The sequence below is a fragment of the Apostichopus japonicus genome, chromosome 14 (assembly GCF_037975245.1).
Source record: "Apostichopus japonicus isolate 1M-3 chromosome 14, ASM3797524v1, whole genome shotgun sequence".
Lineage (NCBI taxonomy): Eukaryota > Metazoa > Echinodermata > Holothuroidea > Aspidochirotida > Stichopodidae > Apostichopus > Apostichopus japonicus.
In genome coordinates, this window is record NC_092574.1 from 8587003 (window position 1) to 8610623 (window position 23621).

Sequence of the window (23621 nt, forward strand, 5' to 3'; positions counted from 1 at the left end):
CACCGAAACAGTTATACATTTTGCTGGATAAAGCAACAATACCATCACCTTGCCATTCTACTTTAAACAATCCAGGGGTTCGTTTATCAAACATTTTTTCTTCAGTATCATCACGTGGAAACCATAAATGTTTTTCTGCGCGAAATGTTTCATTCATGTTCGGTTTCAAAATCTCCTCTAGACTGTTACCAGCGATGGAAATATACGCCGAATCAGTGTCCATTTCCACGTACTCCCATTTACTTACATCAAAATATTTACAGAGACAGTCGTAATAAAACTGTAACATGCGTAATTTGGCATACTGGTAGACAAACAAGCCAATTTGAATTGGAAGATCCATCTTAATACTACTTTTGGCTAGTTCTACTTCGTAACAATCATCAACGATGAAATTCAAATCTCGAAAAGCAGGTGAGTTGACCATTTTGGATGATGAACTAGCATCAGCCATTTTAACGTTTGTATGCCTTTCCCTGTTGGTAATAGTTTTACCGTAAGAAGAGTTGCCAATCAATTTCATGGTATCTGCTATGATAGCCTTTGATGGATCGCGGTCACCTGCTCGCCGAGCATTCGACACAGATTCACCAAAAGTACGAAAGCATGCTTGAGGGGTATATTCAATGACTTGGTAAATACGAGTAATTATTAAACCATGTTGAAGATACCACTTGATAAGAGGAGTTGCTAAAAGTATTTTGTTACCAAACATGCTACCTATAAGACTTCGTCTAGGTTTTTGCATTATTTTATTTTCCTCCGCAAATTGTTTCATATGTTCACCGATGTTTTCTCGGGAGATATTTGTGTTTTTGAAAATAGGACACATTTCGGCAAATATAGGTTTCAACTTATCAGGAACGTGAATGTCGCACTCAACAAACCCAAATAGTTGGTTATCCTGAATAGCACGAATAATTTGATCTTCAGTCAATTTATTCTTAAACTCTAACGGACGATAAAGCGTACTCAAAAAATGCCTCAAATTTTGGTTATGTTTCTTCATTTCACGAAATTGACATTCCCATACTTCTTCATAGTTGTATCCTTGGTCTATTACATATTGTCGAATCTCTCTAGTATTTTCAAAGAGTGTCTTCATTGGCACCCCAGTCTTTTCATTTACAGACTTTCCTCTAGTCGGATGACAATTATGTCCATGGTAATAACACCCATGAAACTGTAAAACGGTGTTTGTTTCTGCACAGTAACCGTCTACGGGAATTCGACGCAAGCCTATTCGCTTCTCAGAACAATTCATTGCGTGACGTATTTTTACGTCACTTACATAGGCCTTCCATTCTAACCACTCGAAACTTATTGGTCTAGTTCGTGAGAGCTTAAACCCGTTATCTGATTTGCGTCTTGTAAAACTTCCAGTGGGCATATCCTGCATGATCGCCCAAAGATACAGTGCATTAGCATCATAACCGACAATTTTTTGGCAGACATGACTTGGGTTGTTACGAATAAATGTTTTTCCCTTTTCTTGATGTCTGTTAAAGATGATTGAAGGTCCACCAACTAAACTTTCACGAAACGTGTAATACAAATCCTTATTTTGTTCATTAATTAATTGAAACGTTGGGTTGTTTGAAACCTTAAATAAATGTTTCATTGTTAGCCCAGGAACTGATATCCCGTCCTTAAAGGCATCAATGCCCCTTTCTTTGTAGAACTCCGTCATCTTTTCTAATGCTTCAACGAAGGGTTCTACATCACGGTTATTGTACCATACAAGAAACTCTCGCATGGTTTTCATGTTTTCTCTTTTCCACACATTTTTACAAACTGTATAATCCTCCACCGAGATATTACTTTGTTTTAAATCGCTGTAGAAAGTTTCATACGGTGGAAGCTGAGGGTAATCAAGTTTCTCTAAAGAAAACCATTCAAATGGGAAGAATCCTTTTGTTTGTGAACATTCAAACGCTTTTAAGAAAGCATCATAACTAAACCCAGGAGCGAGATAATTTGTAATGTCGAGAAACATAAGATTATCTGTGCGCAGACACATGTAGTTATTGTTTCGCTTAATGACACAATTAATAGGATCATTTTTGATGAGATAAGGAAAGAAGAATTCTTTAATCAGGTTAATATCATAACTACCGGAATTGAATCCTAACACGGGAATTTCGGATATCCAAGACGTTAACGAATCAAGAAGAATTTTAAGGTGATGTTGTTTGGGTCGGCCCTTACTCTTATATTTATCTTGAATTAAGTACCATTCATCTTGATCTTGCTTAATTTTATCTTCTACTGAGCGAATCAAATCACCAAAGGTTTCCTCTAACAATGCCTGACTATTTTCTGCAATTCGGGATAGATACTCAACTACATTCTGAATCAAATCATGTGGCCCTTCATTTGAAATAAAACAACGAGGTCGAAGAAACCCAGGAACATTGCTACAAACACTTGCACTTAAAGGAACATGTTTAGCCTCCCATGTCAACTTATCAGTTGCTCTAAAACCCTCCACCTGAGATTCAAAGTAACACTCGAAATCGAACACAGCTCTGTATGGATGGTAACGTAATTTCTCTGGTACAGCGAAACCTAACCGGTATAAATTTACCGGTAGACAATCAATTGATGATTTTTTTCGTGGTAAGCAATGTATCATTTCCATTCCACGGGGTAACGATGAACTTTGTTGCGCTCGAGCTCTAGTGACAGCCCTTGCTTACCACGAAAAAAATCATCAATTGATTGTCTACCGGTAAATTTATACCGGTTAGACCTACCCCCACCTGAAGGCATTTTCAAATGGATCAAATTCAGCCTAAATGTGGGCCTGGTTTGATTTGTACGAGTCTATCTTCATGTATTGTTTATTCCCTTAAAGCAGTGAGTACGTTCTCATTCTACTCAATAAACGTGTTCACAATATGTGCACTGGCTCTCTACTTTGTTCACAGTGTGCTCATTTACTCTTTGAGTCACTCGTTTGTGTTCACAGGCTCATCACAAGAAACAAGTGCAATTTACAGTATTCTATTCTCTGCAAAATCCCATTACGTCATCGATCTTTGCTTTTTCACTCATTAATTCATCAAGAATGATAAGGATGTAGCAGTCTTACCATAACCACCAGAAAACCTGTTGTTTTTGGATATTATTTACCTCTCCGCTACAACTATAGTATATGTTTTATTATGGTGCGGTGAATCAGTCCTCCGTTTCCCGATTATGCATGTAAAATTTAGTTTACTTTCGAATGACTATATATATATATTTATATATAAGTTCGTTTTATCCGTTAACATATTTTCTTGAATTTTAGGTCTGATAACTTAGCCTGAGTTTTCCTACTCAGTTGTCTCGGCAGCAAGAAAAGTTAAACCTTCACCCTTCCTAGTACTGTAGGTGTACTGTATCATGGACAGATGAACAATACAACCAGTCAGTAGATTAAGGCCTTCAATCAATAGTCATCTATTGTGTACCCTTGCTGGGATATAATCTCTCTAGTAAAGAAACAACTCCTTCGGTATTCAGCGTTACTAGCACGGCGCGGCAGGCTATCGTACTTGTTTTGTGTAAGTTAGCTTACAGAATGATAGTAAGTAGACCTACTTTTAAGTACAACGATTGTAAAATTGTGGTAGATAAGGTTATTTCTTTTCTTTTAACGTTGGGACGAGAATTCCTATAAAATTAAAAAGGAATATAGATTGTGGAGTTTAAAGTATATCGATACCTGATACTTTACTACAAACTTATTAGGTGACTTTGGTTACAGGTAAGTATATGTGTAGAAGTTGATAACACACTGTTGTAAGACACATGGGTCTATCGTGGGGACAGAAATAAAATCATTGTTAACGTTTTATGGTCCAACAACCTCAGTTACTGTATTGTCTTTGTCGAAATCACTTCTTGTGATAAAACGGCAGTTATGTGGGGAACCTTACGAAGTGATATATATATATATATACTATACTAACTGTAGCGGTGTTTGTGTCCGAAAATGTTATTTCATATATTTTCTACAACCTCAAATGAAGTTTTTCTTATTTCGAAATGTTTTAAACGCTCTCTAGCTTAATCTACTTATTTCGTTACCTTGTTGAATAATGCAGACGAAGGAAACAATATATATAAAGAGATTAATACGTTGTTCCTTACATCGGCATTGTGAGTATTTATTGTCTCCCCAACTTGTGAAATTTATGAGGGTGCTCTGAATCACCGACCCCCTTAGAAGTTAACATGTTCAGACTTGTTTATCAAGGAGGGTGTTACGTAACCGTCACTGCTGCTCAATGAACCGTTACGCTTGATTCAAGCTCATATAGTCTTTGTATTGAGCCAAGGTTTCTCATTTACTATTTGAAACTTGAAAGAGAAAGGTCAGCATACATGTTAGGTAGCACAATGTCATATCAGTGTAAAACATGCGGAAAGGTTTTCGCTCGTCAAGATATTTTAAAACGTCATGTTGAAACTGTCCATATCAAAGGGGCAAACTTACAATGCAGAATTTGTTTTAAACAATATTCTCGAAAGGATAACCTCCTTCGCCACTTGAAATATCATGCCACGGAGGCAAGAAATGGTCAGAACACCGTAACAACAGATGTTACTAGAACAGTTTCTACACAAAAGGATATTGCTCCAGCGCAAACCCCGTCTACCTCGGTAACGGGGAGAGATGCAAACGGAACATATACTTCAATCCAGGAAACTAGCGGTAAACGAATAGCTGAAAGTGATGATCAAGTTAGATCACAATCTTTAAAACGAATGAAAACATCAGAAGTATCTAACTCTGTGTCATGTGAAGATCTAGTCGAAGTACCAGCCAACGTTGACGAATTTGTCTCTACTTTCCATATTCCAGAAAGGACTGATTGTTCACATGAAGACGTTCTGCGGTTGTACAAGAAACATTGGAACGATATCCGCACTAAATTTCGCAGGCAAAATAAACTAAGGGATGTGTACAACTATCGATTGAGCAAAACTTCTCGAGAAAAGTTGATCCATCACACAGATATGATTTTTGATGATCAAAAATATGTTTTCAAGATTAATGTTGGATTGGGGTTCTTTCTTCGTAATGTCGAAACGTGTGAACTTCGTTATTACTACGCTTCGAATAATTCTAAGCTGTTCAAAGAACCCTTCCAGATCACAAACAAGCTGACACTTGAACATTTCACCGAAGCTCTTCTTGCACAGGATCTACTCGAACATGCACGGTTACAAAGACCAAATTCGAAATGGGTGATAGAAACAGTTACTAACGTAACTTACTTTGTCTATAAGGTACTTGACCACCCGATCGGATGTGTTACAGTTGAAGTTCCGGACTATGTAAAGGACAACAAAGCTATCGTTAACCTCGAGAAGAATCTTCATACCGGTGAACCAAACAATGATAACATGTGTTTGTTCAGATGTCTGGCGCTATTTCGTGGATCTAATCCAAAATCCCTGGAAAAAGAAACCCATAGAATGTATCGTCTTTACTCACACGGACAGGATCCGAGAAGCTTCGACGGGGTACGGATGAAAGAACTCACTCGGTTCGAAGACAGCTTCAACGTGAACATCGTTGTTTATGAATTAAACAAACAGGAAACAGAAAATGGTGATTCAACGGCATATCTCCTTGTTAACTCCAGTATTCTTCATGTAGCACAATTGGTAAGGCGTTCCTTGGAGAAATTTAAGGATACAATGTATGTTAACTTAATTGGTAATCATTTTTCGTATATTTCTGATATCAATATGTATTCTAAAACGTATATGTGTCGTAAATGTCAAAAATTATGGAAAGAGAGCAAGGCTCTTATCAGACATGAAACAAAATGTGAGGGTAAAGGTTCAAAGCATAAGTTCCCTGGTGGAGTTTTCCAATTACAGAGAACCGTTTTTGAGCAGTTAGAAGACGAAGGTTTCGCTGTACCAGAGAAATTACGTTACCATCCATACAGAGCTGTGTTCGATTTCGAGTGTTACTTTGAATCTCAGGTGGAGGGTTTTAGAGCAACTGATAAGTTGACATGGGAGGCTAAACATGTTCCTTTAAGTGCAAGTGTTTGTAGCAATGTTCCTGGGTTTCTTCGACCTCGTTGTTTTATTTCAAATGAAGGGCCACATGATTTGATTCAGAATGTAGTTGAGTATCTATCCCGAATTGCAGAAAATAGTCAGGCATTGTTAGAGGAAACCTTTGGTGATTTGATTCGCTCAGTAGAAGATAAAATTAAGCAAGATCAAGATGAATGGTACTTAATTCAAGATAAATATAAGAGTAAGGGCCGACCCAAACAACATCACCTTAAAATTCTTCTTGATTCGTTAACGTCTTGGATATCCGAAATTCCCGTGTTAGGATTCAATTCCGGTAGTTATGATATTAACCTGATTAAAGAATTCTTCTTTCCTTATCTCATCAAAAATGATCCTATTAATTGTGTCATTAAGCGAAACAATAACTACATGTGTCTGCGCACAGATAATCTTATGTTTCTCGACATTACAAATTATCTCGCTCCTGGGTTTAGTTATGATGCTTTCTTAAAAGCGTTTGAATGTTCACAAACAAAAGGATTCTTCCCATTTGAATGGTTTTCTTTAGAGAAACTTGATTACCCTCAGCTTCCACCGTATGAAACTTTCTACAGCGATTTAAAGCAAAGTAATATCTCGGTGGAGGATTATACAGTTTGTAAAAATGTGTGGAAAAGAGAAAACATGAAAACCATGCGAGAGTTTCTTGTATGGTACAATAACCGTGATGTAGAACCCTTCGTTGAAGCATTAGAAAAGATGACGGAGTTCTACAAAGAAAGGGGCATTGATGCCTTTAAGGACGGGATATCAGTTCCTGGGCTAACAATGAAACATTTATTTAAGGTTTCAAACAACCCAACGTTTCAATTAATTAATGAACAAAATAAGGATTTGTATTACACGTTTCGTGAAAGTTTAGTTGGTGGACCTTCAATCATCTTTAACAGACATCAAGAAAAGGGAAAAACATTTATTCGTAACAACCCAAGTCATGTCTGCCAAAAAATTGTCGGTTATGATGCTAATGCACTGTATCTTTGGGCGATCATGCAGGATATGCCCACTGGAAGTTTTACAAGACGCAAATCAGATAACGGGTTTAAGCTCTCACGAACTAGACCAATAAGTTTCGAGTGGTTAGAATGGAAGGCCTATGTAAGTGACGTAAAAATACGTCACGCAATGAATTGTTCTGAGAAGCGAATAGGCTTGCGTCGAATTCCCGTAGACGGTTACTGTGCAGAAACAAACACCGTTTTACAGTTTCATGGGTGTTATTACCATGGACATAATTGTCATCCGACTAGAGGAAAGTCTGTAAATGAAAAGACTGGGGTGCCAATGAAGACACTCTTTGAAAATACTAGAGAGATTCGACAATATGTAATAGACCAAGGATACAACTATGAAGAAGTATGGGAATGTCAATTTCGTGAAATGAAGAAACATAACCAAAATTTGAGGCATTTTTTGAGTACGCTTTATCGTCCGTTAGAGTTTAAGAATAAATTGACTGAAGATCAAATTATTCGTGCTATTCAGGATAACCAACTATTTGGGTTTGTTGAGTGCGACATTCACGTTCCTGATAAGTTGAAACCTATATTTGCCGAAATGTGTCCTATTTTCAAAAACACAAATATCTCCCGAGAAAACATCGGTGAACATATGAAACAATTTGCGGAGGAAAATAAAATAATGCAAAAACCTAGACGAAGTCTTATAGGTAGCATGTTTGGTAACAAAATACTTTTAGCAACTCCTCTTATCAAGTGGTATCTTCAACATGGTTTAATAATTACTCGTATTTACCAAGTCATTGAATATACCCCTCAAGCATGCTTTCGTACTTTTGGTGAATCTGTGTCGAATGCTCGGCGAGCAGGTGACCGCGATCCATCAAAGGCTATCATAGCAGATACCATGAAATTGATTGGCAACTCTTCTTACGGTAAAACTATTACCAACAGGGAAAGGCATACAAACGTTAAAATGGCTGATGCTAGTTCATCATCCAAAATGGTCAACTCACCTGCTTTTCGAGATTTGAATTTCATCGTTGATGATTGTTACGAAGTAGAACTAGCCAAAAGTAGTATTAAGATGGATCTTCCAATTCAAATTGGCTTGTTTGTCTACCAGTATGCCAAATTACGCATGTTACAGTTTTATTACGACTGTCTCTGTAAATTTTTTGATGTAAGTAAATGGGAGTACGTGGAAATGGACACTGATTCGGCGTATATTTCCATCGCTGGTAACAGTCTAGAGGAGATTTTGAAACCGAACATGAATGAAACATTTCGCGCAGAAAAACATTTATGGTTTCCACGTGATGATACTGAAGAAAAAATGTTTGATAAACGAACCCCTGGATTGTTTAAAGTAGAATGGCAAGGTGATGGTATTGTTGCTTTATCCAGCAAAATGTATTACTGTTTCGGTGGTGTCAAGGGAGATAAATGTAGTTGTAAAGGGGTAAATAAAAAAAGAAATAGCATCGATGAGAAAATATATAAAGAGGTTCTTACAACAAAACAACCAAAAACTGGAGAAAATAAAGGTTTTCGAGTGAGAGACAATCACGTTTATACATACAGGCTCAGAAAGGATGCCTTCACTTACTTTTACCCGAAGAGAAAAGTCCAAGAAGACGGTGTTACGACTACATATCTTGATATTTAGTGAACATTATGCAGTATGGAATAATATTTTACTGTTTTCTCCTGTCTCGTGTGCTTGTGCGTGTTTTGTATAACTCTACATATAGTGTCACTATAGCTGCAAAGAAAATTTATTCACCGATCTATATGTTAAGAATACTCCTATATATACAGTTATAAGTTTTTTATTTTTTTTTTTTTTTATTATTATTATTTTTTACATGAACTTAGTGTACATTTTCTCTTTTATATGGCTAATGTATGGTGATTATAATTAATAGTTGATTGAAAAACGTTTTGTTTTAAATTTTAAATGATTTACCCCATTTTGTGACTTTCCTCCTTGATTTTTAATATTAACCAATGTTTTCTCATCCTGTACTCTTTTGAATTTTATCTGGAAACCTATTTTATAAAGTATGATAACGGGTTAGGAAGTATAAACCAATAGAATATCAACGATTTTAACCTATATCGGGTACTTTACTTGTAAGACACATTTACTTTGTAATCGAAAATGTATTGGCGTAATACATTTCACTGTTGCCTGGTATTTTTCTCCCTGTTAATGTATAACTTTCAGACACATTGTAAAATAATTGTTCTGAAACATAACTGGAACTTTGTATGTTCAATAATTTCTTGAAAGTACTCTTTAAAAAGAAAATAAATGTTTAAAATATCCCAACATTTTGTTTCATCTGTTTTGTTTGCGTTTGTTTTGTTTTAACAATCATGAAGTTTAATAAGCTATTATTATTATTGTTATTATATTATTTTTTAATACTTAAATAGGATAAAGCAAAGTTAAAAATAAAAACTATAATAAAAGCAATGAGTGCATTGTTCGCCCCTCTCATGGGGCGTCAGCACCGAAACCCTACATGAAGGACGCCCCCAAATTTTCCACCTCATCCCGCCTCCGCCTCCGCCTCCAAAAGGGGTGCGAAAAGGGCATACTATACTAGTGTCACTATAGCTGCAAAGAAAATTTATTCACCGATCTATATGTTAAGAATACTCCTATATATACAGTTATAAGTTTTTTATTTTTTTTTTTTTTTATTATTATTATTTTTTACATGAACTTAGTGTACATTTTCTCTTTTATATGGCTAATGTATGGTGATTATAATTAATAGTTGATTGAAAAACGTTTTGTTTTAAATTTTAAATGATTTACCCCATTTTGTGACTTTCCTCCTTGATTTTTAATATTAACCAATGTTTTCTCATCCTGTACTCTTTTGAATTTTATCTGGAAACCTATTTTATAAAGTATGATAACGGGTTAGGAAGTATAAACCAATAGAATATCAACGATTTTAACCTATATCGGGTACTTTACTTGTAAGACACATTTACTTTGTAATCGAAAATGTATTGGCGTAATACATTTCACTGTTGCCTGGTATTTTTTGTTAATGTATAACTTTCAGACACATTGTAAAATAATTGTTCTGAAACATAACTGGAACTTTGTATGTTCAATAATTTCTTGAAAGTACTCTTTAAAAAGAAAATAAATGTTTAAAATATCCCAACATTTTGTTTCATCTGTTTTGTTTGCGTTTGTTTTGTTTTAACAATCATGAAGTTTAATAAGCTATTATTATTATTGTTATTATATTATTTTTTAATACTTAAATAGGATAAAGCAAAGTTAAAAATAAAAACTATAATAAAAGCAATGAGTGCATTGTTCGCCCCTCTCATGGGGCGTCAGCACCGAAACCCTACATGAAGGACGCCCCCAAATTTTCCACCTCATCCCGCCTCCGCCTCCGCCTCCAAAAGGGGTGCGAAAAGGGCATACTATACTACTATACTATCACAAAGAAGTTCCAAGGCTTCTACATCAATATCATTGAATGTAGGATAAGTAAATGCAAGAATGGGAAGTATTAAGTTCAGTAGGTCTAGGATAACTGCTTCAATCACCTTTCAAGCTTGCTGCAAACAGAAATCAAAACATGAAAGTTCTAGTTATATATAGGCTTACAGTAGGCTAGTATACTACCATTGACCAAGGCATATCACCGTGTAGTCCCATGTATAACTACATAGTCAGTTTAGTTTGGAGACCAAGGATCAGGAAGCCTTACAATAGCTTATTTGAGACCCTATCCGTGTGAGATCGTAGATGAACACCGGCTTATTTCAAGCCTTCTCTCTTCGATAAGTGTTCAAAGGATAACGAGGCAGAGGTGTGAATTCAATCCCATTTCTGCTGCCGGGACCGCCATTATATGTCCCAATCCGACGGACTAGAGTGTATGCCCCAGCATCTGACAACTTTCTCAATACTGAAGTAGGCAAAGGAACCCCATTTGACATAACTGCAGTGCAGCCATGACGAACAAAGTTGTTTTGAAACCAAGTGAAGAACAGAAACAAACCCCTTTCCCCAATTGCAAGTTAAAAAAACTGAAATACCAAATCCACGGAAAACTCCGCACATCACCACTGCACTGCAGCGATTTTGAATGGCTCACGAGAATCTGGCTCCTGCCAAAATATTGATCTGGTAACTTAACCTTTGCCTTTTCTAGTTATGACACGATTTACAACAACAAAAAGTGCGGAAATTGTAGATTTACATGTTGGTTAATTATGTTAGATGCTCGAAAAAATAATGATAATAATAACTTTAATTCGATAATGAGTAAAACATACTTCTAATTAATGTTACAGACTTATGTGTGCCTTAAAAGGTTTAAGAAAACGTTAGGCTGGCCAATATACGTACGCCTAGGCTAGATCTGATCGTTATAATGGCCCCCAGGCATGCATAACCACGGCGTAGGCTGTTATTTGAAAGAAAGAAAACACAGTGCTTACTGCTTACATTTGCAACATCGATATCCTTTAAGTTACAAGATCACATTGTTGATACGGTGGAATGAGCAGCGGTGAACGTGTGGAGTCCGGTTTGGCTTAAGTGAAGGTCTACTAACCTAACGTTAAAGGCATTGAAGCGTGCGGCCATCTGAAAAAAAGTTAACTTTCCGTTGCTTGCAAGTCAAATTTTTTTATCGTGTCGCTACAAAATGCAGACAGTCATGAAACCTGATACCTTGTTATCTTTTCTCTAGACCTGAGATGTCCATCGTTGCTATGTACACTGTGTTGTAGGTAATGACCGTAGCTGTATGTACAGACTGTACACTAGTGTATAATTACCGACGGTAGCAAGCTGTGGTGTGTATTTTCTGGGATCGATGGTGTGTGTCCAACACTTCTGTTACACCTCATTCGAAACTAGGTCAGATTACCGGCATTAGACGTTTCTTTTTGCGCGACGGTCTTCACATGCACCCTTTAAATGATATAGCCTACCGTTAGCCGTTATTCACTCTGATGTCACCGGTGAAACAATGGAGACACTATAGTAGGATTCTTCCATTTGTTTACCTCGAAACTCCGGGTAGCTCAGTCCCCTTTGGTTTAGTAAATCGACTGACTTGGACATGTTTCCATTGATCCAGGTTATTTTAATGGCATTTGAAGACATAACGGTTGAGTATGTCTTCTTTGTTTTTGTTTCTGACACCAGTTTTCGTATATAGACTATACCAGAGGATGGCTGTGGAGATTGTCATTTCGAGTATATCTCGTCTCAGTAAAGTGACTTCAAAGACGACGATACAGACGAACCTCACACATTCAGTTCTGCGACATCACGAATTGCTTTACGTGGTGCATAGTTACCAGGAGTAACTTGTGACGTCGTCAATGAGGGTCTCATAAATTCCCAAAAGTTACTGTGAAAGCGACGACCAAAAGTTTTGTCATTTAGGGACCTCCGCCAGCAGGGAAAAAAGGAGACGCTGTAAAAATTTGTCATCTTGAAATGTTGTGTTAACAATCTTTTTTCAGGCTATGACCTTTGCTGAGCTCAAGTGATCTTTACCATTCATTTCATGGGTTAATTTTACTTATCGTAGGGTATGCGTGCAGAGACTTAGTAGCAGAGCAATCCAAGTTTCTTGAACCTATTATATGTCGTGCCCTTTGATTTCTACTGTTCTGAAATGACCTTTGACCTCTCACAAGAATTGTAGGGTACTTCTTCTACTACTTCTATCTACTTTATCAACAAAATTTCGGCTACTTTTATCCCGAAAATTCGACTTGGCGATGGGTCTAAGCACCCTGCAAACCTAGTCACCCTGCACACCCATTCACCCTGCACACTCAGCCACCATTCACACCCAGTCTCCCTGCTTACCCAGCCATCGTTCACACCCAGTCACCACGAACACCCAGTCACCCTGCACACTCAGCCACCATTCATACCCAGTCTCCCTGCACACTCAATCACCCTGCACACCCAGCCACCATTCACACCCAGTCACCCTGCACACTCAGCCATCATTCACACCCAGTCACCACGAAAACCCAGTCACCCTGCACACTCAGCCACCATTCACACCCAGTCTCCCTGCACATTCAGTCACCCTGCACACTCAGCCACCATTCATACCCAGTCTCCCTGCACACTCAATCACCCTGCACACCCAGCCACCATTCACACCCAGTCACCCAGCACACTCAGCCATCATTCACACCCAGTCACCACGAAAACCCATTCACCCTGCACACTCAGCCACCATTCACACCCAGTCACCCTGCACACCCAGCCATCATTCACACCCAGTCACCACGAAAACCCAGTCACCCTGCATACTCAGCCACCATTCACACCCAGTCTCCCTGCACATTCAGCCACCATTCACACCCAGTCTCCCTGCCTACCCAGCCATCATTCACACACAGTCACCACGAACACCTAGTCACCCTGCGCACCCAGCCATCATTCACACCCAGTCACCCTGCACACCCAGCCACCATTCACACCCAGTCTCCCTGCACACCCAGCCACCATTCACACCCAGTCTTCCTGCACACCCAGCCACCATTCACACCCTGTCTCCCTGCTTACCCAGCCATCATTCACACCCAGTCACCACGAACACCTAGTCACCCTGCGCACCCAGCCATCATTCACACCCAGTCACCCTGCACACCCAGCCACCATTCACACCCTGTCACTCTGCACACCCAGCCACCATTCACACCCAGTCTCCCTGCTTACCCAGCCATCATTCACACCCAGTCACCACGAACACCTAGTCACCCTGCGCACCCAGCCATCATTCACACCCAGTCACCCTGCACACCTAGTCACCCTGCACACCCAGCCACCATTCACACCCAGCAACCATTCGCACCCAGTCACCACGAACACCCAGTCACCATTCACACCCAGTCACTCTGCACACCCAGTCACACTGCACACCCAGTCACCTTGCGCACCCAGCCACCATTCACATCCAGTCACATTGCACACCCAGTCACCATGCACACCCAGCCACCATTCACACCCAGTCACCATTCACACCAAGTCACAATTCACACCCAGTCACCATTCACACCCAGTAACTCTGCACACCTAGTCACCCTGCACACCCAGCCACCATTCACCCCCAGCCACCATTCACACCCAGTCACCACGAACACCCAGTCACCATGCACACCCAGCCACCATTCACACCCAGTCACCATTCACACCAAGTCACCATTCACCCCCAGTCACCATTCACACCCAGTCACTCTGCACACCTAGTCACCCTGCACACCCAGCCACCATTCACACCCAGTCACCACGAACACCCAGTCACCCTGCACACTCAGCCACCATTCACACCAAGTCTCCCTGCACATTCAGTCACCATTCACAGCCAGTCTCCCTGCCTACCCAGCCATCATTCACACCCAGTCACCACGAACACCCAGTTACCCTGCGCACCCAGCCATCATTCACACCCAGTCACCCTGCACACCCAGCCACCATTCACACCCAGTCTCCCTGCACACCCAGCCACCATTCACACCCTGTCTCCCTGCTTACCCAGCCATCATTCACACCCAGTCACAACGAACACCTAGTCACCCTGCGCACCCAGCCATCATTCACACCCAGTCACCCTGCACACCCAGCCACCATTCACACCCTGTCACCCTGCACACCCAGCCACCATTCACACCCAGTCTCCCTGCTTACCCAGCCATCAGCACGAACACCTAGTCACCCTGCGCACCCAGCCATCATTCACACCCAGTCACCATGCACACCTAGTCACCCTGCACACCCAGCCACCATTCACACCCAGCAACCATTCACACCCAGTCACCACGAACACCCAGTCATCATTCACACCCAGTCACCATGCACACCCAGCCATCATTCACACCCAGTCACACTGCACACCCAGCCATCATTCACACTCACTCACCCAGCACTCACCGTCAATAACAATGTACAGTGGCAATTATAAAGCAAGTTGCCACTTTTGTTGGTTCATGTTACGAAACGTTGCACAGCAAGTTAATGCAAGTCGGTCTCGAAATCGATAAGTATCCCTCTCACATTTATGAATATCATGTCAAATTCAAAATATTCAGTAAAATTCCCTAACAACCAAAAATATGTTCCCTAACATCCTAAAATGTGTTCCCTAACATCCTTAACTTAGATATGCACTTGACACATTTGCGTTTATCCACTTCCAAAATATTCCCCCCCCCCCTCCCCCCTCTTCCCTCATGGTCTGAGTAAACATATGGATACGTATTCCCTATGGCAAGCCGTTTTAACATTTACCTCTCTATTCTACTAAAGTAGAATTAATTCCACTTAAGTAGAATACAATTAAGCTTAAGTAAAATGCATTTCTACTTAAGTGCAATTCATTTCCCTTAAGCTTAATTGTATTCTACTTAAGTGGAATTAATTCTACTTAAGTAGAATAGAGAGGTAAATGTTAAAACGGCTTGCCATAATGCAATCGACGCAAATAAAGAGTGCGAAGGGGGTTTATAGAAGGCTCAATCTGACTCTCGAAGACTTCGCATGCCATCCCCTCACCCCCACCCCCAAGACAAATCGAAGCACATGTCTCTCACCTGTACGGATATAGGCATGACATGAATTATTTTTTAGGTATAGGCTTCAGAGTGTCGACGAATACGTTCTGAAACGTGGTTCGAATAGTACAGTCTTATATATATTTCGAATATTTATATAATCTACATGCATCAATCAGCTAACATGTAAAATACTGAAGTATGAACTAAAAACAGTTATGAATACTAAAGATAAAATATGTCTTACAGCGCCAATGAAGCATACTAACTTATCGGTAACATGACTAGGTAATCGCTAAACTTTGACGGCATCGCTTCTTCACGTCTACATGATATTCGCGGTGGAATTAATTGGAACGAATGGGTCAACGAATCTCAAGTAATGTTAAGACAATGACGATTTATCATCTTCACGGGAATATAGAAAATAGAGTCATTGGCTTTATCACAAATTACACCGGTGGCCTTTAGTACCTAAAGGTGTGTGAGGGGGGGGGGGGAAGGGGGTTATAAAAACTGAAATGGGAACCAATTTATAAGTGTACCACCTGCCACGGATCTCAGTTTAACGAATTGGACTTTTAAGCTGGGATCCATGCGGTGGGTGTTGCAACGGGGTCCTAAACTTGCCTCCCTCCCCCCGGAAAATGAGATCATCCCAAAAGGTAACCTTTTGTAATCCTTATGTGCTTAATGTCCACCATCTCAAAGTCTTTGAAACAGGGTCCCCAAACATTTTTATTGTTGGAAGAGATTTCCCAGACTCTACTTTCTACCCTCCCAAAAAATTATGTTACTTGAATGTTGTATTGCTTTTCATTATCTAGAATCCTACGGTGTACTCTTTCTTCATCGCCAGAACTTAAAAGCGTTGTAGTGCTGAGATTATACACACAACAGTTACTTACGATGTAGTATTGAAATAACATACAATGCAATTACTTGCAATGTAATGTTCAGATTACATGCAACACACTTACTTGCGATGTAGTGTTGACATTACATACAACAGTGACTTTCGATGAAGTGTTCAGATTACATACACCACTTACTTACGATGTACTGTTGAGATTACATACAACAGTTACTTACGATGTAGTGTTTCGATTACATGCAACACACTTACTTGTAATGTAGTTTTGATATTACATTCAACATACTTACTTGCGATCTAGTGTTCAGATTACATGCTCCACTTACTTACGATGTACTGTTGAGACAACATGCAACACACTTACTTACGATGTAGTGTTTCGATTACATATACAACACACTCACTTGTAATGTAGTGTTTCAATTAAATGCAGCACTTACTTACGATGTACTGTTAAGATTTCATACAACACACTCACTTGTAATGAAGTGTTAATATTCCATACAACACTTGCTTGTAGTGTAGTGTTCATAATATATACAACAGTTACTTGCGATATATTGTTGAGAGTACATACTACACACTTACTTCAATGTAGTGTCGGATTCCATACAACACAATTACTTGCGATGTAGTGTTGAAATTACATACAACACACTTCCTTGCAAAGTAGTGTTGAGATTATAAATATACAACACTAACTTTGGAAGTTTATTCTCCGTGCCTTGTTTAATGGTTAAGAATCTAACATGTCCCAAATCATTTGACCTCCTCTCCTCCAGAATTCAAAACATTGAATTTAACAGCTGTCTGGTAGCAAGTTTTATCTACTGTAAACATCCATGCGTAATTTCGTCATTGTTTTGACATCGTTTTTGCGATTCTCCTTGATCACATACTCTTGACTCAGAACTCGAGCAGGTACTCACTATTGAAAATGTTGGCCATACCATCCTTTGCAATGTGTGGTGTTGCCTCTTCCCCACCCCACCCCTCCAGACCCCCCCCCCACTTAGACTTAAACTGATGACAAACCTGTCTCAGGGCACTTATAAGTCAATGTATTTCCCCCGCCCCTCTCCATGTTAGAAACTTCAAGAGGAGGAGGAGAAGGAGAAGGAGAAATATAAGGAGGTTTTCCAAGGAGAAGCGGAATGAGAATAAAATCGCCACCCTTTATCAAACTTCCGCGAAAGTATTGTAATCGCCACAGCTTATTATGTCCGTTCACAGTTTACTTGAATCATCCTAAACTATTTGGTAATCTCAATACACATGAGAGTAAGAGCATTTAGGTCAGTATACTTTCGAGAAGAAATAAAAGTTGATACTTTTTTTTTAATTGTTCCAATTCCTGATCATGGTATTTTTTGATCTGAGAGTTTTACATTTATCAGTTTCTATGTTTTATAGACAGATTTAATAAACCTATATACAGAGAGTATTACAAGATAAAATTTGCAATCGCTTATCCTAACCCACCCCCATATTACTTAGTTACAGCTAACGAGGGTTAATATATGTTTATTTAATTATTCCATTCCGTGGATTCAAGACATATCGTCTTCTAAGATATATTTATGAATCACAAGAAGGTAACATCGAACATCCTACTACTATAATCTAGCACTAATGTTGCCTTATAATCGAATTACATAATACGTACGGTACCTTTACTGATAAATAACAGGAAAGCAATACTTACCGGTAAAAAATGATATTGGTCACACGAGGTTTGTTTTAAGGATCATACAACAAACGCTCGGCACGATTAGGTCGTCTTTTTGAGAAGCTGTGGTGATTTATTGACGATCGCGCAACTCTTATACATGTTCAACTTCAGCGTATAGCATATCACACCTGTATTAACCAATCACATCACTTCTGTGTAGTATCTAAGGTTATGTATATATATGGTACGAGCAATGCGTTAAGTAGGCCTATCGTGTATTTCACCCGAGTAAACAACCATATGAATGCTATAGTTCTCAATAATAATAATACTTTAACGACAACAATGACTGACCTATTGATAACGGTGGTAGTGATTAGGCAGATACTGACGAGTAAAAGGAAACACATATTAGGTTTAATTTAAGCCCGTATTGTACTTCATGCGTGATCATATCACAGAGTGTTGCACTCGATCTGCATGCCTTGTTGTGAAATTAGTAAATTTCAATAAACCTTCATTTCTGCTTGGAGGTTTTTCTGTCTTCGTAAATACTTTCGTGCCTTTGCTGTCAGTAGAGCAATTGAAGCAGATATCCGTATATAACTTTTCTCGCTCAAAGGAGCTGCGTCATCTTTCCCCATCATATGTTTGTCTGTAATCTCTGTGATCTCGATAACGAAACATTTCATGGGATCTTACATGTCGTTTGTTGATAAAGTAGATAGAAGTAGTAGAAGAAGTACCCTACAATTCTTGTGAGAGGTCAAAGGTCATTTCAGAACAGTAGAAATCAAAGGGCACGACATATAATAGGTTCAAGAAACTTGGATTGCTCTGCTACTAAGTCTCTGCACGCATACCCTATGATAAGTAAAATTAACCCATGAAATGAATGGTAAAGATCACTTGAGCTCAGCAAAGGTCAAAGCCTGAAAAAAATTGTTAACACAACATTTCAAGATGACAAATTTTTACAGCGTCTCCATTTTTCCCTGCTGGTGGAGGTCCCTAAATGACAAAACTTTTGTCGTCGCTTTCACAGTAACTTTTGGGAATTTATGAGACCCTCATTGCCGACGTCACAAGTTACTCCTGGTAACTATGCACCACGTAAAGCAATTCGTGATGTCGCAGAACTGAATGTGTGAGGTTCGTCTGTATCGTCGTCTTTGAAGTCACTTTACTGAGACGAGATATATTCGCAATGACAATCTCCACAGCCATCCTCTGGTATAGTCTATATACGAAAACTGGTGTCAGAAACAAAAACAAAGAAGAAACATACTCAACCGTTATGTCTTCAAATTCCATTAAAATAACCTGGATCAATGGAAACATGTCCAAGTCAGTCGATTTACTAAACCAAAGGGGACTGAGCTACCCGGAGTTTCGAGGTAAACAAATGGAAGAATCCTACTATAGTGTCTCCATTGTTTCACCGGTGACATCAGAGTGAATAACGGCTAACGGTACGCTATATCATTTAAAGGGTGCATGTGAAGACCGTCGCGCAAAAAGAAACGTCTAATGCCGGTAATCTGACCTAGTTTCGAATGAGGTGTAACAGAAGTGTTGAACACACCATCGATCCCAGAAAATACACACCACAGCTTGCTACCGTCGGTAATTATACACTAGTGTACAGTCTGTACATACAGCTACGGTCATTACCTACAACACAGTGTACATAGCAACGATGGACATCTCAGGTCTAGATAAAAGATAACAAGGTATCAGGTTTCATGACTGTCTGCATTTTGTAGCGACACGATAAAAAAAAATTTGACTTGCAAGCAACGGAAAGTTAACTTTTTTTCAGATGGCCGCACGCTTCAATGCCTTTAACGTTAGGTTAGTAGACCTTCACTTAAGCCAAACCGGACTCCACACGTTCACCGCTGCTCATTTCACCGTATCAACAATGTGATCTTGTAACTTAAAGGATATCGATGTTGCAAATGTAAGCAGTAAGCACTGTGTTTTCTTTCTTTCAAATAACAGCCTACGCCGTGGTTATGCATGCCTGGGGGCCATTATGACGATCAGATCTAGCCTAGGCGTACGTATATTGGCCAGCCTAACGTTTTCTTAAACCTTTTAAGGCACACATAAGTCTGCAACATTAATTAGAAGTATGTTTTACTCATTATCGAATTAAAGTTTTTATTATCATTAATTACTAACATAATTTACCAACATGTAAATCTAAAATTTCCGCACTTTTTGTTGTTGTAAATCGTGTCATAACTAGAAAAGGCAAAGGTTAAGTTACCAGATCAATATTTTGGCAGGAGCCAGATTCTCATGAGCCATTCAAAATCGCTGCAGTGCAGTGGTGATGTGCGGAGTTTTCCGTGGATTTGGTATTTCAGTTTTTTTAACTTGCAATTGGGGAAAGGGGTTTGTTTCTGTTCTTCACTTGGTTTCAAAACAAATTTGTTCGTCATGGCTGCACTGAATATGATGCCTTTGCCTACTTCAGTATTGAGAAAGTTGTCAGATGCTGGGGCATACACTCTAGTTCGTCGGATTGGGACATATAATGGCGGTCCCGGCAGCAGAAATGGGATTGAATTCACACCTCTGCCTCGTTATCCTTTGAACACTTATCGAAGAGAGAAGGCTTGAAATAAGCCGGTGTTCATCTACGATCTAACACGGATAGGGTCTCAAATAAGCTATTGTAAGGCTTCCTGATCCTTGGTCTCCAAACTAAACTGACTTTGTAGTTATACATGGGACTACACGGTGATATGCCTTGGTCAATGGTAGTATACTATAGCCTACTGTAAGCCTATATATAACTAGAACTTTCATGTTTTGATTTCTGTTTGCAGCAAGCTTGAAAGGTGATTGAAGCAGTTATCCTAGACCTACTGAACTTAATACTTCCCATTCTTGCATTTACTTATCCTACATTCAATGATATTGATGTAGAAGCCTTGGAACTTCTTTGTGAAGCGGCCATAAAGTCGATGATACCGACAGTTGGGAAACGGGTAAATTTCTACGGAAATGAAAAAAAAAAAAACATGTTAAGTCCATGTGCTGCAATTTAACCATGGCATTGTTCAATTAATTTTAACCTAGGGATGCTAAATATATCATATAATAATGATATGTATATATATATATATATATATATATATATATATATATATATATATATAGTTATGAGACCTAAAAACCCTCTCTTTTCATACTTTAATATGTCTTTACAATAAAACATGACTCGTATAGGAAAGGAAAGTCATATTACTAACACGATCATAAAAGTTCTGTTACATAGTCATAGAGCAGATGGTAAATTCATGATCAAAAACATACTCATAAATGTTGCTGTGCCAGTTCCATTTGTTCAAAAAGTAATATCTGAAGTCGAATTTTTATATGCTGCAGTTGTAAATGATCGTTAGAGGGGTGTAACTGAACTTTGAAAGATATAGATGGTGGTAGTTTTTCATCTAAGCAAAAATGTGCAGTCTGCGAAATGTATTTATGTACATTCAAAGAACAGGATATCAACAGGACAAATACATTGAAGAAAACGGTGTATCAGCAATCGAAAAAATCGCTGCAAGGATGCTTTATTTCTCACACTGACAGGGTGTGAATATATATATATATATATATATATATATATATATATATATATATATATATATATATATATATATATATATATATATATTGTGGTGAGTAACTTAAAATGTTTTACTGCACTTCTAATTATACATTCAGCGAAAGTGTATGCTGTAGCTTTGATTCCTTATCGTTAATAACTATAGGTGAACTCTTCCTACTTGTAAGATTTCGACTATTTATGTCTTCAGTTTTATGTCAAGATTTTTTAATGTTTCCAGGCCAATCAGCAATGACCACCTTTCCCATGGTTACTGTCTGGTTTGTTCCTTTGAGGTCAGTCCCGAACTCGATATTCTATACCTCTTGTTGAATGTTCAACTAATTGTGTTGTATCATGCATATTTGGTAGAGTGATGCCGTTGGTCATCATATCTGTCGCCCTCTATTTTCCATAGGTTACATGACGTAATTATTACAGGTCACGTGATGTCTGCTCACTAGCTCAGCTGAAGCAGACCTCGAGTCTTCGCTCCCGTTCTGAATCGTTTGGTTCGGTAGTAGCGCTGGCTCCGACCACTGTGGTCGTACTTGTATCTGTTTTGTATTCGTCTTTTATACAAGTTTGTACGTATCGTTATAGGACTCTACTTCGGTATTGAGACCTCGTTTATGACCATTTTCGTTTAAGTACATTACATGTTTTCTACCTATATATTATTGAGGGCTTCGATGTATTGTCTGTATCGTGTCTGATCATAGTAATAGTTTACGAAATCTACGCAGCGCTTGTTCTTTACTCGTTTATCTATGTGTTATATCTTTTGCATGTAATAGCGAGAATTAAGGCTCGTCGTTACTAACATACAACCATCCAAGCAGCATTTGTTTCCATACCACCACCAGTCCTCAGCAGGGAATATTTTAGACGCCCCAGAATCTTAGACTGAGTTAGCGTATACAGTATCTTATTTTGTCACCTTGATTTGTTGTACAGGATCTATAAACTTTCTTCAGGGTTGTTGGTTAACGTTGTTCATAGAGTAGATAGATAGGGCAAGCGAAAGATATGCCTTTGGTATTTACTTTATCTGGTATAACTGTCCGTGATTGCGTTCCACTGTTATCAACACGTAAAGGTAAATATATCATTTTGAAAGTTGTGACATTGTTTCAGTCGTTTGCTCTTTCTCAAATTTACAAAAGGAATGAATGCGGATATGCTGAATAATTGATGAAAAATATCCCAATAAAATATGTGATTTTGCGCTACTGAAAGGTAAAGCTCCAAACAATTATTCAACAATTTGCCCACGCAATCGTCATATTTTTAACCAACTTTCTCATCAAAACGTATGGATAGAAACCAAGTCAACGTGTTCCCCGGGTGTATGTAACATCCTATAGTGACACCTGAACTCATCGTCATTATTTCATTCTTTTATAACTTTTTATATGACTCCATTTTACATAATATAAACAGATAAAATAATTCATACTTGTTCACAATGCAAGAAGAGAGCTCACCATTTGCGACTACATTTAGTGCAACTCGCCGTCTAAATATGCAGATACACGTATAATACAAGTCAGCTAATGACTATATAGCACTATATGTCCCCATGAACTCGTTCAGTAAAATAACATACACAAAATGAAACAGATAAACGTGAAATCACTAAAAAAATGTTTACCAACATGAGAGTTAGTCACCCCTTTAACCTCTTCCCCATATGAGCAGTATAGACCTCTTTCCAATTTCACGAATTCTATTCCTCATTTTAATGGGATATAAGACAGAGCTTATTAACCATGTGCCACATTACATTGGATACAACTATAGATGTCCACAAGTGCGGAC

General features: G+C 38.7%; 1 protein-coding gene across 1 annotated transcript; it reads left to right on the plus strand.

Annotated features, from left to right (window-relative positions):
- The first annotated feature begins 4340 nt into the window (after window positions 1-4340).
- On the plus strand, window positions 4341-8721 carry LOC139980048 (uncharacterized). Its single transcript, XM_071991417.1, has one exon. The coding sequence runs from the start codon at window positions 4375-4377 to the stop codon at window positions 8719-8721; it is 4347 nt and encodes a 1448-aa protein (XP_071847518.1). The 5' UTR covers window positions 4341-4374.
- Window positions 8722-23621: the final 14900 nt, after the last annotated feature.

Bases quoted from the DNA above. Each gene is read 5' to 3' on its own strand.
- LOC139980048 (XM_071991417.1), top strand. From the start codon at position 4,375: ATGTTAGGTAGCACAATGTCATATCAGTGTAAAACATGCGGAAAGGTT.